Consider the following 14,187-nt stretch of genomic DNA (forward strand, 5'->3'; position numbering starts at 1 on the left):
GCCTGAATAAACTTGCATGCCATCTTCCCCACTATCCACACTGTCTGTTCTTGATGCAAGGCTACTGGATGTACTCCTTTCCCTTGGAATAGCATATGGCATACTACCAGAATGCATGTAGTCTTGTATAAACAGATGCTTCTCTGGAGAATATTCCTCTTCATTGTCGCTAATGGAATTGTAATCAGAGCTTGGAAATCACAATCAGTATCACTATCATGACCACTGCTCACATCTGAGTCCTGGACATGGGAAAATATGAGTTTCCTCTTTTGCCATGGTACAACTGAATATGAATGAGACAGCCCAGCACCAGAGATGGAAGGTTGATAGTAGTCTGGGTTTTCAGCACTATTTTTTGGTATCCTGGGCATTACTTTTGGCCACAAACTCCTCAAAACCATGAGTGAGGTATTCCTTACCACTAGGCATGGTGAACAAGGCGTACTAAATCGGCACTCCCACAATGCACTGCGACCTTCCCAATTTTTGCTTTATACTGCGCACACTGACCCATTCTCTCACATGAAGGCCTATCAGCTTTCTCCAGCCAGATCTGAAGCCACTAGAATTTTGGCGTAGTATTACAGGACCGACACTGGCTTGCAAGCTGTATTATTACGGGACCAATGGTGAAAGGGTTAAAGACACCTTCCTAACAGTTCTTAACTCCAACATTACACAGTACATAATTGTTTGTTGTATTATATACACTGTATGATCCTTGTGGGTTTAGAGCTTAGTTTTGCTTATGTACAGTAGACCCTTATACAGGTTTCCCTCCACATTCGCTAGTTCTACTTTCGCGGGCTTCGAACATTCACGAATGCCCAGCCGCCCAATCGTATTTAAAATACGTCATTACTTATGTTAAGAGTTGCGGCAGCAGAATTTGTTTGGAGATAAGACAAGATAGTCCTTCAATATGACACTTACATCAACTCTACGGCTTATTTATCTATCACAATTCATCCGACATAATCAACAATATTAATAACAGAAACATGACATATACTCTAGAATGAATAAAATATGTCATTACATATGTCACAAGTGGTGGTGTGTTGTTGTTGGGTGTATAAGGGCCACTGAGATCATAAGCCTTACATAGTGGTGGTGAAGGCAGCAGCAGAGGTGGCAGTATTGTCAGTAGCCCTATATAACTTCAACAACATTGGAAGAGTTAGGTTCATGCTGTCCTTTTTCTATAGATTAATCTCTTAACTTACTTGCTACACTTTATCGCTGGCTGGCGCTATTGCCTTTATCAACTCGTGCTGCTTTAGTATCGTACATATTGTAGAATCACTGAAGAAGGCATATTCTTCCCTCTCTCTTTCTCCTCCACTTTGGTACTCTGCTATGAATTCTTGAATTCTATAGCCTTTCTCACCTTTTTACCAAAGGGCTTGGCCCAAGCCCACTCCTTAGGCCTCCGAGGCAGTCTACTATCCTTCCTTAAAAACTTTTTAACTGACAGACATTTTCATGTTCGGGTTAATAATGTGCTCTCCCCGGACTTTGTCCAAGCTGAGGGTGTCCCTCAGGGATGTGTTCTGAGCACAACACTTTTTCTCCTTGCTATAAATGATTTGGCCTCTAGTTTTCCATCCAATATTTGGTCATCACTCTATGCTGATGACTTCGCTATAGCTTGTGCAGGCGCCGACTGTCACCTCATTACAGTTTCTCTTCAGCATACGGTCGACCGTGTTTCCAATTAGGCCACCACGCATGAGGTTTAAATTTTCCAGTACTAAAACTCGCCAAATTACTTTCACTAGATGCTCTGTCATCTCCAATCATCCTTTGTACCTCTATGGCTCATGTATCCCTGAACGTGATACAGTCAGGTTTCTAGGCCTTCTCTTTGACCATAGGTTATCCTGGAAACCTCACATTACCTCTGTGAAGGCAACTTGTCACAACCGGCTGAACCTTCTTAAAACCCTTGCTCATCTTTCATGGGGAGCTGATTGTCGAACTCTCCTTCGCCTACATTCAGCCCTCATTTTATCGAAACTCGATTATGGTGATCAGATCTATTCAGCGGCTTCCCCTACTACTCTCTCAAGCCTTAATCCCATCCATCACCAGAGATTACGTTTGTGCCTTGGCGCTTTTTGCTCTTCCCCTGTTGAGAGCCTCTATGCAGAAGCGAATATTTCATCCTTGTCCGATCGCCGCGATGCCCATTGCCTTCGCTACTATGTTCACTCTCATGATCTCCGCAGTCCTTCCATATATGTATAGAATAATCATCGATGTTAGTAGACATTCTTTATTTGTTCGTCGCCCCTGTTTGCTCCGTCCCTTTTCTCTTCAACTGCATTCACTCTTGTCTTCCCTTCAGTTACCACCTTTCTATGTTCATGTAGCATCTCACTTTTCCCTGCCCTCCTGGGAAGTTCCAGCTGTCCAAGTCTGTTCTTTCTCACTCCCTTGCGTGAAAGCCCAACTGCCTAAGGTAGCTTCCCGCTCTCTTTTTCTTGACCACTTCCACTCTCATTCTCATGCCATCGCAGTGTACACAGATGGCTCTAAGTCTTCTGATGGCGTCGGATTCGCAGCAGTTTCCAGTGTCGTGCGAGGACATTTACTATCCTCGGCTAGCATTTTTACAGCTGAATTGTATGCCATTCTTGCAGCACTTATCCATATTGCATCTATGCCTGTGTCATCATTTGTGGTTGTCTCAGACTCCCTTAGTGCTCTACAGGCTATACGAAAATTTGATACACCTCACCCCCTAGTCGTCCGTATCCAACTTTGGCTATGCCGTATCTCTACCAAGCATAAAGATAGTTTTTTGTTGGGTCCCTGGTCATGTTGACGTACAGGGCAATGAACAGGCAGACACTGCTGCACGGTCAGCAGTACATGGCCTACCAGTTTCATATAGAGGTGTTCCATTTACAGACTATTTTGCTGTAATAGCTACCCACCTTCCTACCCGTTGGCAACAGTGTTGGTCTAATCTGCTCGGTAACAAATTTCAGTCTATTAAAGCGAGTATGGGTAACTGGCAGTCTTCTTGTCATCAGTGTCGAGGTTGGGAGACTACTCTCTCCCGTCTTCGCATTGGCCACACACGTCTTACTCATGGGTATCTCATGGAAAGGCGCCCTGTTCCTCTCTGTGAGAAGTGTCAGGTTCCAGTATCGATTAGCCACATTCTGTTAGACTGCCCTCTCTATCAACGAGCATGCCGAATTTACCTCCAATGTCGTCTCCTCTCTCCTACTCTTTCTTTACCTTCCCTTCTTGCTGATGGACCCTCCTTTAATCCTGACTTTCTCATTGACTTCTTGACAATGACTGATTTACTACACAAACTCTGATGATGATACCTTTCGCACTCCCCTCAGCCCTTTCTACCTCAATCTTTTGCTGCCCTCTACCCTTTCGCTATCCACTGCCCCACTGTTCTCCGTAACCTACTACTCATCCCTCTCCCTTTTGCCACCTGATACCCTCACTTCATTCCTGCCCTGCAGCGCTGTATAGCCCTTGTGGTTTAGCGCTTCTTTTTGATAATAATTACCAAAGGGCTGGCACTAGTACAATATTTTACAATGTTTTCATGTGTTTTATGGCTCAATAGGTTAAGGAAGCAGTATTGTAAGGCTAAGTAAATGCTATTATTATATTTCCCTACAATATATTTGTGCACCAAACATTAGTGATTTTTCAACATTCGCAAGATTCTTGATCCCCTAACCCTCGCGAATGTGGAGGGAGACCTTATTACTACAGGGTAGTTACGTTCCTGAAAATGCTGCGTTAGATGAACTGAAGAACTTATGGGAAAAATAGGATTACATTCCTGGGAGCTCCAAAAAAGCCAAAACTTTTTTTTAGACCTCCAGATCTTAAAAAATAAAGGTGAATATGTAATTGTCGTTCATTGTTGTGATGTATTATGTTGTTTTTACTGCCTAAGACTACAAATGCAACAGAAATAATAGTATTTCTTACCTTAAATTGTGGGTGCTGGTGTTTGTCCATGAATCAGCTGCTCTAGATACCATTTCAGAGCACTGCTTTTTGACTTGTCAGGGTCCTTTTCAGTGAAAAAGTTTAAGTCAGTAAAGTCAAGTCAGTCAGTCAAGTCAGTCAGTAAGTTAGTCAAGTCAGTAAATCAGTCTAGTCAGTCAGTAAATCAATCTAGTCAGTCATAGGGCCATAGGCTCTCTCTTGTCTATCTCTATTTCTTTGTAGCTCTAAGACCTAAATGCATACATTTCTTGCCACTTTCAGCAACACTCGTATGCCTACTGGATGCCATGATTTCTTGGCAGATACAAGAGTCTGTCTGGATAGAATTTTCAGAGGGGCATAAAAAATTGATTCTAGGAGTGATATACCGTCCCCCAAACTTAGATAGGGACCAAGGAAAATTACTGTGGGAGGAAGTTAAGGCCACAAGGCACGATAATGTAGTAATTCTAGGGGACTTTAACTTTAGTCACATTGATTGGAATTTCTTGACTGGGAATTTAGAATCAAATGATTTCTTAGAAGTAGTTCAGGAATGTTTTTTGAAGCAGTCTGTGACAGAACCTACAAGGGGAAATAACCTACTTGATTTGGTTCTGGCGAACAAGGAAACCCTTGTTAATAATTTAGAAATTAATGAGGAACTTGGCACAAGCGATCACAAATCGATTACCTTTAGCATAGAATGGAAGTATGATAGTAGGGACAACTCAGTAACAGTTCCAGATTTTCGCTTAGCAGATTACAATGGGCTTAGAGAACATTTATCATCTGTTGACTGGGGTAACGAAGAGAGCTATCAGCATGACAGTTTTCTGAACACTATACATGCTGCTCAAAGAACGTTTATCCCGTATAAAGAAATTAGATCAAATAGAAATGACCCAAAATGGATGAATAATAGGCTGAAATATCTACTAGGGCATAAGAAAGGAATTTATAGGCGTATCAAAAGAGGTGAGGATCATCTTATGAATCAGTATATTGACATCAAGAGGGACATTAAAAAGGGGATAAGAAAAGCTAAAAGGGACTATGAAATTAAAGTTGCTAGGGATTCTAAATCTAACCCAAAAAGTTTTTTCCAGGTCTATAGAACAAAAGTTAGAGATAAGATAGGTCTCCTCAAAAATAACTATGGGCATCTTACTGACAAAGAGGATGAAATGTGCTCGATTTTAAATAATTATTTTCTCTCGGTTTTTACACAGGAAGACACTAACAATATTCCAGTAATTAATTTTTATAGTGGGCTAGAAGAAGATAAATTATGTAACATCACAGTCACTAGTGAAATGGTTGTGAAGCAGATAGACTGAAGCAAAATAAGTCGCCGGGTCCTGATGAGGTTTTTTCAAGGGTTCTTAAGGAATGCAAAATGGAACTCTGTGAACCATTAACTAATATTTTTAATTTATCTCTTCAAACAGGTGTAGTGTCTGATATGGGGAAGATGGCTAATGTAATTCCTATTTTTAAAACGGGACAAGTCGTTACCGTCAAATTACCGACCAATAAGCCTGACCTCAATTGTAGGCAAATTACTAGAGTCAATTATAGCTGAGATTATAAGAAGCCATCTCGATAAGCATAGCTTGATTAATGATACTCAGCATGGAATCACAAGAGGTCGGTCTTGTCTAACTAATTTATTAACTTTCTTCAGTAAAGCTTTTGAGGCTGTTGACCACGATAAAGAATATGATATTATTTACTTAGATTTTAGTAAGGCTTTTGATAGAGTTCCGCACCAAAGACTGTTAAAGAAAGTGGCAGCTCATGGCATTGGGGAAAAAGTGCTCTCGTGGATCAAGTCATGGCTCACAGACAGGAAGTAGAGTGTGTCCATAAATGGGGTTAAATCCGAGTGGAGATCTGTAACAAGTGGCGTTCCACAGGGATCAGTCTTGGGCCCGTTGTTGTTTATAATATATATCAATGATCTTGATGAGGGAATTACTAGTGATATGAGCAAATTCGCCGATGACACAAAGATAGGTAGGATAATTGATTCAAACGTAGATGTTAGGGAACTTCAGGAGGATTTAAACAAACTCTATTCTTGGTCAGAAAAGTGGCAGATACAGTTCAATGTAGATAAATGCAAGGTTCTGAAGCTCGGGAGTGTCCATAACCCTAGTAATTATAAGTTAAATGATGTAGAACTTAGCCATACAGATTGCGAAAAGGACTTGGGGGTTATGGTGAACAGCAACCTTAAACCAAGACAACAATGCCTAAGCGTACGTAATAAGGCAAATAGATTACTGGGATTTATATCAAGAAGTGTAAGCAACAGAAGTCCAGAAGTCATACTGCAGCTTTATACATCATTAGTAAGGCCTCACCTAGATTATGCAGCTCAATTCTTGTCTCCATATTACAGAATGGACATAAATTCGTTAGAAAACATTCAGCGTAGGATGACTAAATTAATACATAGCATTAGAAATCTTCCTTATGAAGAAAGATTGAAGACTCTTAAGTTACATTCACTTATTAGACGAAGAATGAGGGGAGACCTGATCGAAGTGTATAAGTGGAAGATAGGTATTAATAAAGGGGATATTAATAAGGTCTTGAGGATATCTCTCCAAGAGAGAACCCGCAGTAATGGATTTAAATTTAGATTTAGAAAGGATATAGGAAAGTATTGGTTTGGAAATAGGGTAGTTGATGAGTGGAACAATCTACCTAGTTGGGTTATTGAGGCTAGGACCTTGGGTGGTTTCAAATTTAGGTTGGATAAGTACATGAGTGGGAGGGGTTGGAATTGAGTGGGACTTGCACATCAGAGCTTATTTCTTGGGTAGCATTGAAAATTGGGTTGGGCAAATGTTTTGTTAGTGGGATGAATTGTAAAGGACCTGCCTAGTATGGGCCAACAGGCCTGCTGCAGTGTTCCTCCTTTATGTTCTTATGTTCTTATATGGCAATTAAAAGAAAAGCAATTCACAAACATATCTAGCTTCTAGGAGAGAGTGGTACTGGACATGTACAGTGGAACCTCAGTTTTTGTATGCCCTAGTCTGTATGTAAAACTACAGTTATTCTCTATAAAATGTATTTTTTGTTAATATTTCCCATAAGAAATAATGTAAATCCAATTAGTCCATTCCAGACACCCAAAAATATTAACAAAAAATACATTTTATAGAGAATAACTATAGTTTTACATACAGACTAGGGCATACGAAAACCAAGGTTCCACTGTATTTACGAAGGCTGGGATGGGGGTGGCGGGAGTGTTGGGGGTGGCAGGGGATGGCAGTAGGTCTTTCCCCACTGACACAATGGTCTGAAACACATCCAGGCACTGCCTGAGCTCGAGGATTTTTTTCCCCAACCACAAACGGAACTGTGTTGTTATTTTTACAAAATGTTGTATAAAATTGTGCCGCAATTTTTCAATAGTACAATAACCAAAACATGCCAAATAAATCTGTGTAATATAAGGGTCTACTGTACTATATACCTATATACATTTTTTTTTTACTTCAAATTTTACAAACTAAGTAAATCTAACATTGTTTCAGACTATGAAACAGAATTCTTCTCCAGGCTGAGGGACTGACAACCTCAAATCTACATCTTCAAGGGTGATAGACTGATTACATCATCTTCACATCTCTACTGCTCCTGCCCTACTTTCTGTACTCGACTGAAGAAGCCTACTGTGTAGGTGAAACGTTTTGGAATAAAGATGCCTATATGTCTTACTTACCAAATCTAATATTATTATATAGTTTTCTTAAAAAGATAAGCAAAGTATGGGCTTTGCCAAAAAAAAAAAAAAATTGCTGCATCCTACCATATTTTTCCAACTGCTCATATATTGAATGGGTTATATCTTTTTGCGAATAAAATAATTATTAATACATTATTAATACAGTACAGTAATTTCATATAAAAATGTAATGACCAAATGGCTTGTCTGGGATATTCAGGAACTAACCTTTGTTAAATAAGATTAAAATAGAAAAATCTTTACACAAAAAATTATGTAGCAACTATCTTGCAATAACTAAAAAAACATATTAATATGTATTCTTAATTACAGTATAATGTATTTGGAATGATAATGTTAGACCCAAATGTCAAATAACTGTATTTACAAGCTATTTCATTGACCCATGTGGGTTTGGGGCTTCTTTTCTAATACTGAATAATAGTATTTTAATTTATTAATATAAATATCAGATCTACTCATAAATTTGATACAACATAATTATCAAAATAATCTACAGATACAATATAACCAATAGAGTACCTAGACAAGATTACATAATCTCGCAAGGCATAGTACTAGCAGTAACAGTATTTACAAAAAAATTACATTTCAAAGGAAATACAACAGGGCCTCCACTTTGATTTTCTGCTAATATGGACATTTCAAATTATGACGAAAACTCTCTATACGACTCCCCCACTCGACTTTCTAATATGGTCACCGCGCCCCATGCAGTTTGTTAACATTCTCCGTAAGCACAACTCTCCATTATGTCTGGAAACTTTCCAAAATTTCAAGTGTTTAAAGTTATTTCATGTTTTATATATACAGTGGACCCCCGGTTTACAATCAGCTCCCAATGCGACCAATTATGTAAGTGCGTTTGTATGTGTATGTTTGGGGGTCTGAAATGGACTAATCTAATTCACAATATTCCTTATGGGAACAAATTCGGTCAGTACTGGCACCTGAACATACTTCTGGAATGAAGTAATATTGTAAACCAGGGGTCCACTGTACTCTGATAATTATACTTAGGTGTACCTGTACCTAAATAAACTTACACATGCTGGTGTGCAGGTACACATTAACCCTTTCAGGGTCCAAGGCCAAAATTGGAAGGGGTGCCCCAGTGTCCAAGAGTACATTTTTGTGAAGGTAATAAAACCAAAAAAAAAATTCTGATCAGTACTTACCGAGATACAGTGCCGAGAAGTTGAACCAAAATGACTGGGTGGCGGCAACATCGACGATTTCCACATACACGCATTACTTTATTTTACGTTTTTTATAGTTTTTTCTTTTCTTTTCTAATTTTTTTCTTTTCCTACTAACATTTGGGGCCTGAGAGACCAATACTGTATATAATGTACAGTGGACCCTCGCCTAACGCTATTAATCCGTTCCTGAGAGCTCAACGTTAGGCGAAATTATCGTTAGGCGAATTAATTTTCCCCATAAGAAATAATGGAAATCAAATTAATCCGTTCTTGACACCCCAAAGTATGAACAAAAAAAATTTTTTTACCACATGAAATATTAATTTTAATACACACAAACTGAAGAAGACATGCACAGTTACATGACACTTACCTTTATTGAAGATCTGGTGATGACTGATGGGATGGGAGGAGGGGAGAGTGTTGATGGTGTTAGTGTTTAGAAGGGGAATCCCTTTCCATTTGGACTTGAGGTGGCAAGTCCTTTTCCAGGGTTACTTCCCTTCTTTTAATGCCACTAGGACCAGCTTGAGAGTCACTGGACCTCTGTCGCACAACATAGTTGTCCATAGAGGCCTGTACCTCCCGTTCCTTTATGACATTCCTAAAGTGTTTCACAACATTGTCATTGTAATAGTCACCAGCATGGCTTGCAATAGCTGTGTGAGGGTGATTTTCATCAAAAAACGTTTGCACTTCAAGCCACTTTGCACACATTTCCTTAATCTTTGAGGAAGGCAACTTCTTCAATTTCTCTATCCCCTCCTCCGAAGCAGTTTCCTCAGGTCTGGCCTCTTGCTGTTGAAGATGATTTTTATGTGTTGTTGTCCCTTATTACTTTGATAGTAAGGTTCTCACTACATGTTCTAGTGTGGGGTAGCCTTTACCTAAAGGTCTTAGTAGTCTAGGGTAATACATACATGTTGACTGATCATCCTCAGTGTCTCTGATATCCTTTCACCAGCCCTCTTCACAGGTTATTTAAACCACCTCTATAAAAAAATATAACTGTATTCTAAATAGATATGTACAGAATATACAATTACAGCACTCACATATTCAAAACATAAGCCTGCACACCCCTTAGCTGTTTTCCTAGGACAGTCCACATGGTGCATCTCAACAATTTGCCCTTCTCTCTTCTGGACTATACTCTGGGCTAACCAGTGTTTTGACACACTTTAGTCACCCTGGGTATGGTGGCCACAACTTAAGTTATAAAACTCACCCCTGGAGCTCACATAATGCCCCCCAAAAATAGAAGAAGGACCCAGAGGTCCTGCCAGCTTGAAGTCCACCAAGAGAGAGAGGAGCCTATCTAAGCTCCTCCCACACCCACCAAAAAACAAAAGACTGTTGTCAAGCACAATTCTCTAGTTACCACAATTCTACCACACCTTATTTTACTGTTACAAAAAGAAATACAACTTTATAAACTACTTTTTTAAATTGTGTGTGTGTGTGCCTATAGTATAACCTATTATATTGAGAAAAACAGGCTTGACTCAGCTGCCTTACAGCCATAAGAGTGATCTGCCCTTATGACATTTAGAGCTGAGTCCCCATCAATTCAATATAATTAGGTATTCCAGAGTAACTGTTACAGATACATAAATACATGTTGGGTCCTATAGCCCCATAACAATGATCTTGCAGCTCATCAGTGGTTAGTTCTTCATTGTCCTCCTCCACCAACTCGTCCATATCCTCCCCACTAACCTCCAACCCCAAGGACTTTCCCAATGCCACAATTGATTCCACAACTGGCATACACTTCTCAGGGTTAGCCTCAAATCCTTCAAAATCCCTTTTGTCTACACATTCTGGCCACAGTTTCTTCCAAGCAGAGTTCAAGGTCCTCTTAGTCCCCCTCCCAAGCCTTACTTATAATGTTTACACAATTGAGGATGCTAAAGTGATCTCTCCAAAACTCTCTTAGAGTCAATCGAGTTGCTGTGGTCACTACAAAGCACTTTCGAAACGTAGCTTTTGTGTAGAGTTTTTTGAAGTTTGAAATGACCTGCTGGTCCATGGGCTGCAGGAGAGGAGTGGTATTAGGAGGCAAAAACTTCACCTTAATGAAGCTCATGTCCCCAGAAAGTCACTCTGCCAAGTCTGAAGGATGACCAGGAGCATTGTCTAATACCAGGAGGCACTTCAGGTCTAATTTATTTTCCAGGAGGTAATATTTCACAGTGGGGGCAAATGCTTGGTGTAACCAGTCATAGAAAAGGTCTCTAGTGACCCATGCCTTACTGTTTGCCTTCCACAGCACACACAAATTAGCCTTGAGGACATTGTTTCTCCTGAACACTCTGGGAGTTTCAGAGTGATACACCAATAAAGGCTTCACTTTGCAATCACCACTAGCATTAGCACACATCAAGAGAGTAAGCCTGTCTTTCATAGGCTTATGTCCTGGGAGTGCCTTTTCCTCCTGAGTAATGTAGGTCCTGTTTGGCATTTTCTTCCAAAACAGGCCTGTTTCATCGCAATTAAACACTTGTTCAGGTTTCATTTCTTCACTGTCTATGTAATCCTTGAATTCCTGCACATATTTTTCAGCCGCTTTTTGGTCCGAACTGGCAGCCTCACCATGCCTTATCACACTATGTATGCCACTACGAATCTTAAATCTCTTAAACCAACCTTTGCTGGCCTTAAATTCACTCACATCACCACTAGTTGCAGGCATTTTTCTAATTAAATCCTCATGCAACTTCCTAGCCTTTTCACATATGATCGCTTGAGAGATGCTATCTCCTGCTATCTGTTTTTCGTTTATCCACACCAATAACAGTCTCTCAACATCTTCTATCACTTGCGATCTCTTATTCGAAAACAAAGTTGCACCTTTTGCAAGAACAGCTTCCTTGATTGCCGTTTTCTTAGCCACAATAGTAGCGATGGTTGATTGGGGTTTGGTATACAACCTGGCCAGCTCCAAGACACGCACTCCACTTTCGTACTTAGCAATTATCTCTTTCTTCATATCCATAGTAATTCTCACCCTTTTTCCTGCAGGGTTGGCACTAGAAGCTTTCTTGGGGCCCATGGTGACTTATTTTGCAGGTACAATAACTAAAAACGCTGTGATAATATGAAATGTTCCGATTGTGTGTGTGGATGCGACAGCACTTGCTGGCTTGTAAACATTGGCACCCCACGGGACAACTGAGGTGGGCTCAGGCCACACGTGGACGCGTCTCGAACGAATCGCGTTGGGCGAGTTTTTTAGCATTAGCTAAGGGAAAATTTTTGCGTTAAAATGTATCGTTGGCCGGATTTAACATTAGCTGATGCCATCGTTAGCTAAGGGTCCACTGTATGTTTTCTAGCAGAAGAAATTATATTTTTCCACTAACAAGGAAAAAAATCATAATGCTCAAGTAATATACAATAGTATAGATGACAAAATTTTGTTTAACCATAATACATGCAATAAATACTTAACTTACTTTATAACTAGTTTGCATACACTTTCTCATTACACTGAAATGAAAGTAACAAAGTTCAGGATGGCACAACTAATGCTCCAGAGGCACGAAATACTTCCACACCTTGATGTAGTGTACACACTCGTGGAAATTCTTGTGCCACAAGGCTCTCTGCAAACTGAAATAAATTAATTTTAGAAACAATATATAAAATTTTAAATAAATCTGACTAAATAAATTACAATGACTTTTTGAAGAAGTTAAGATTCTTAAAATAAAAGTTTCAAGGCACTACCAAGATGAAATAATTTGCTGCTATACTAAAAATCTGTGTATCATAATATACTATAATAATAATAATATATGAAGGTAGCATAATCAAAACCAAGCACTAAACCCACTAGGGTCATACAGCGCTGTATGACCGTTAAATCAAAATTTGTTAAATCAAGGGTTTAATGTATTTGAGAAATTATATTACAGTATACTCAACAAAAGGTGTATATTAGAATACTGTATCTCTTTACATAAAAATGTTTGGTAAGCTTATGCAACACACAAAAAGATAAAACCTAAACAGTCATTTTATGCCTGCTCAAAAGCCACCTTGATACAACTCAATGTTCAATAGCAGTACTGACCTCTATATTTGCAACTTTGCAATTTGTGTATCACCAATCTATTCATACTTTGTTATTATAGATGGATCCACAAATATGCTTCAGTAGTTTTGGATCATATGTCCAGATTGCCAATGTGCCAGAATTCAAATATTACCATTGTTGGGGGAAATAATAGTCATCACTGCTCATGCTTAACAGTTATTAACCAAATGAATACATGCAGGATTTTATTATGCTACAAATACTTCGAAAAGGTGCCTGCACACTTCAGGTGTTAAATGAAAATGGCTTGTTCTGTTCTGTACTGATAAAGAAAAGCACAATATATACATCAAGGGATGGAGGTACTCAGTTACTTTTATTGGCATACAGTGATTATCACCTCCTGAGCATTTTATTTTTACACCAAGTGAACAAATACATTACACTATTTTATTGACAGTAGAACCTACACACCAAAGGTGTTCAATGCAGGTGAATTTTTTGCTGTATTCTTTAGTATTCTTTAGCACTAAGAGTTAAATCAGACTTAAATTTACACCACCCCCATCACTTGCGGCGAGCAACAATCCATTTATTATGTGCCACTTACAAAAATATACTTCCCACTAACCTGACATATTTGGTGAGTATTACATATACATATTATACACTGTAAGAGTGTGTATCATGTAAGGAATAATTTTTACAATGTATTTTTGAGTGCATATATATATATGTATTTTGGATAATGCATTATCCACACTGGTTGCTAAATTTTTTAATGGATGTAGTATCAACAGTTAATTTTGGAATTTAAACCCTTCAGCTTATAAAGACAACAGACTGTGGGGTAAAGACACATGCAACACTTGGTACATCTATTAAGGAAATGTATTACCCACTAGGTGCTTTGTCAATCCTATACAAAGTTTACTGGCACTAGATGCCATTAGGAAAGAAGAGTTCCAGAATGTTTCAATAAGTGGCAGAGGCCAGACTATGTGTGGCCAGCAGTAACAGCCTGGTTGATCAGGCCAATCCACTGCAAGACCTGGTCAAGGACTGGGCCATTAACCCCCAGAACACCTCTAGGTAGACTCCAGGTAGGTGCTGGGATCAATTTATAACCTCCCAAGGAGACTACTTTGAGGAACACAACTTCAACTAGGTCATTAAACAAGCCTATATATTTTCCT

General features: G+C 39.2%; 2 protein-coding genes across 3 annotated transcripts in view; one reads left to right on the forward strand and one right to left on the reverse strand.

Annotated features, from left to right (window-relative positions):
* LOC128703879 (vesicle trafficking 1) overlaps positions 1-8,116 on the forward strand; it is an 85,060-nt gene extending 76,944 nt beyond the window's left edge. For both annotated transcript variants that reach the window (XM_070087025.1, XM_070087024.1), the window contains one exon: positions 7,536-8,116. In XM_070087025.1, coding sequence (XP_069943126.1) covers positions 7,536-7,573 — 38 coding nt within the window. In that variant the 3' untranslated portion in view covers positions 7,574-8,116. The remainder of the gene's footprint in view (positions 1-7,535) is intronic.
* A 1,828-nt stretch (positions 8,117-9,944) lies between these two features.
* LOC128700929 (TBC domain-containing protein kinase-like protein) overlaps positions 9,945-14,187 on the reverse strand; it is a 63,888-nt gene continuing 59,645 nt past the window's right edge. Inside the window, exon 19 of the mRNA XM_053794412.2 lies at positions 9,945-12,564. Within this exon, the coding sequence (XP_053650387.2) occupies positions 12,463-12,564 (102 nt within the window). The 3' untranslated portion in view covers positions 9,945-12,462. The remainder of the gene's footprint in view (positions 12,565-14,187) is intronic.

Source organism: Cherax quadricarinatus, chromosome 20, assembly GCF_038502225.1.
Source record: "Cherax quadricarinatus isolate ZL_2023a chromosome 20, ASM3850222v1, whole genome shotgun sequence".
Taxonomy (NCBI): Eukaryota; Metazoa; Arthropoda; class Malacostraca; order Decapoda; family Parastacidae; genus Cherax; species Cherax quadricarinatus.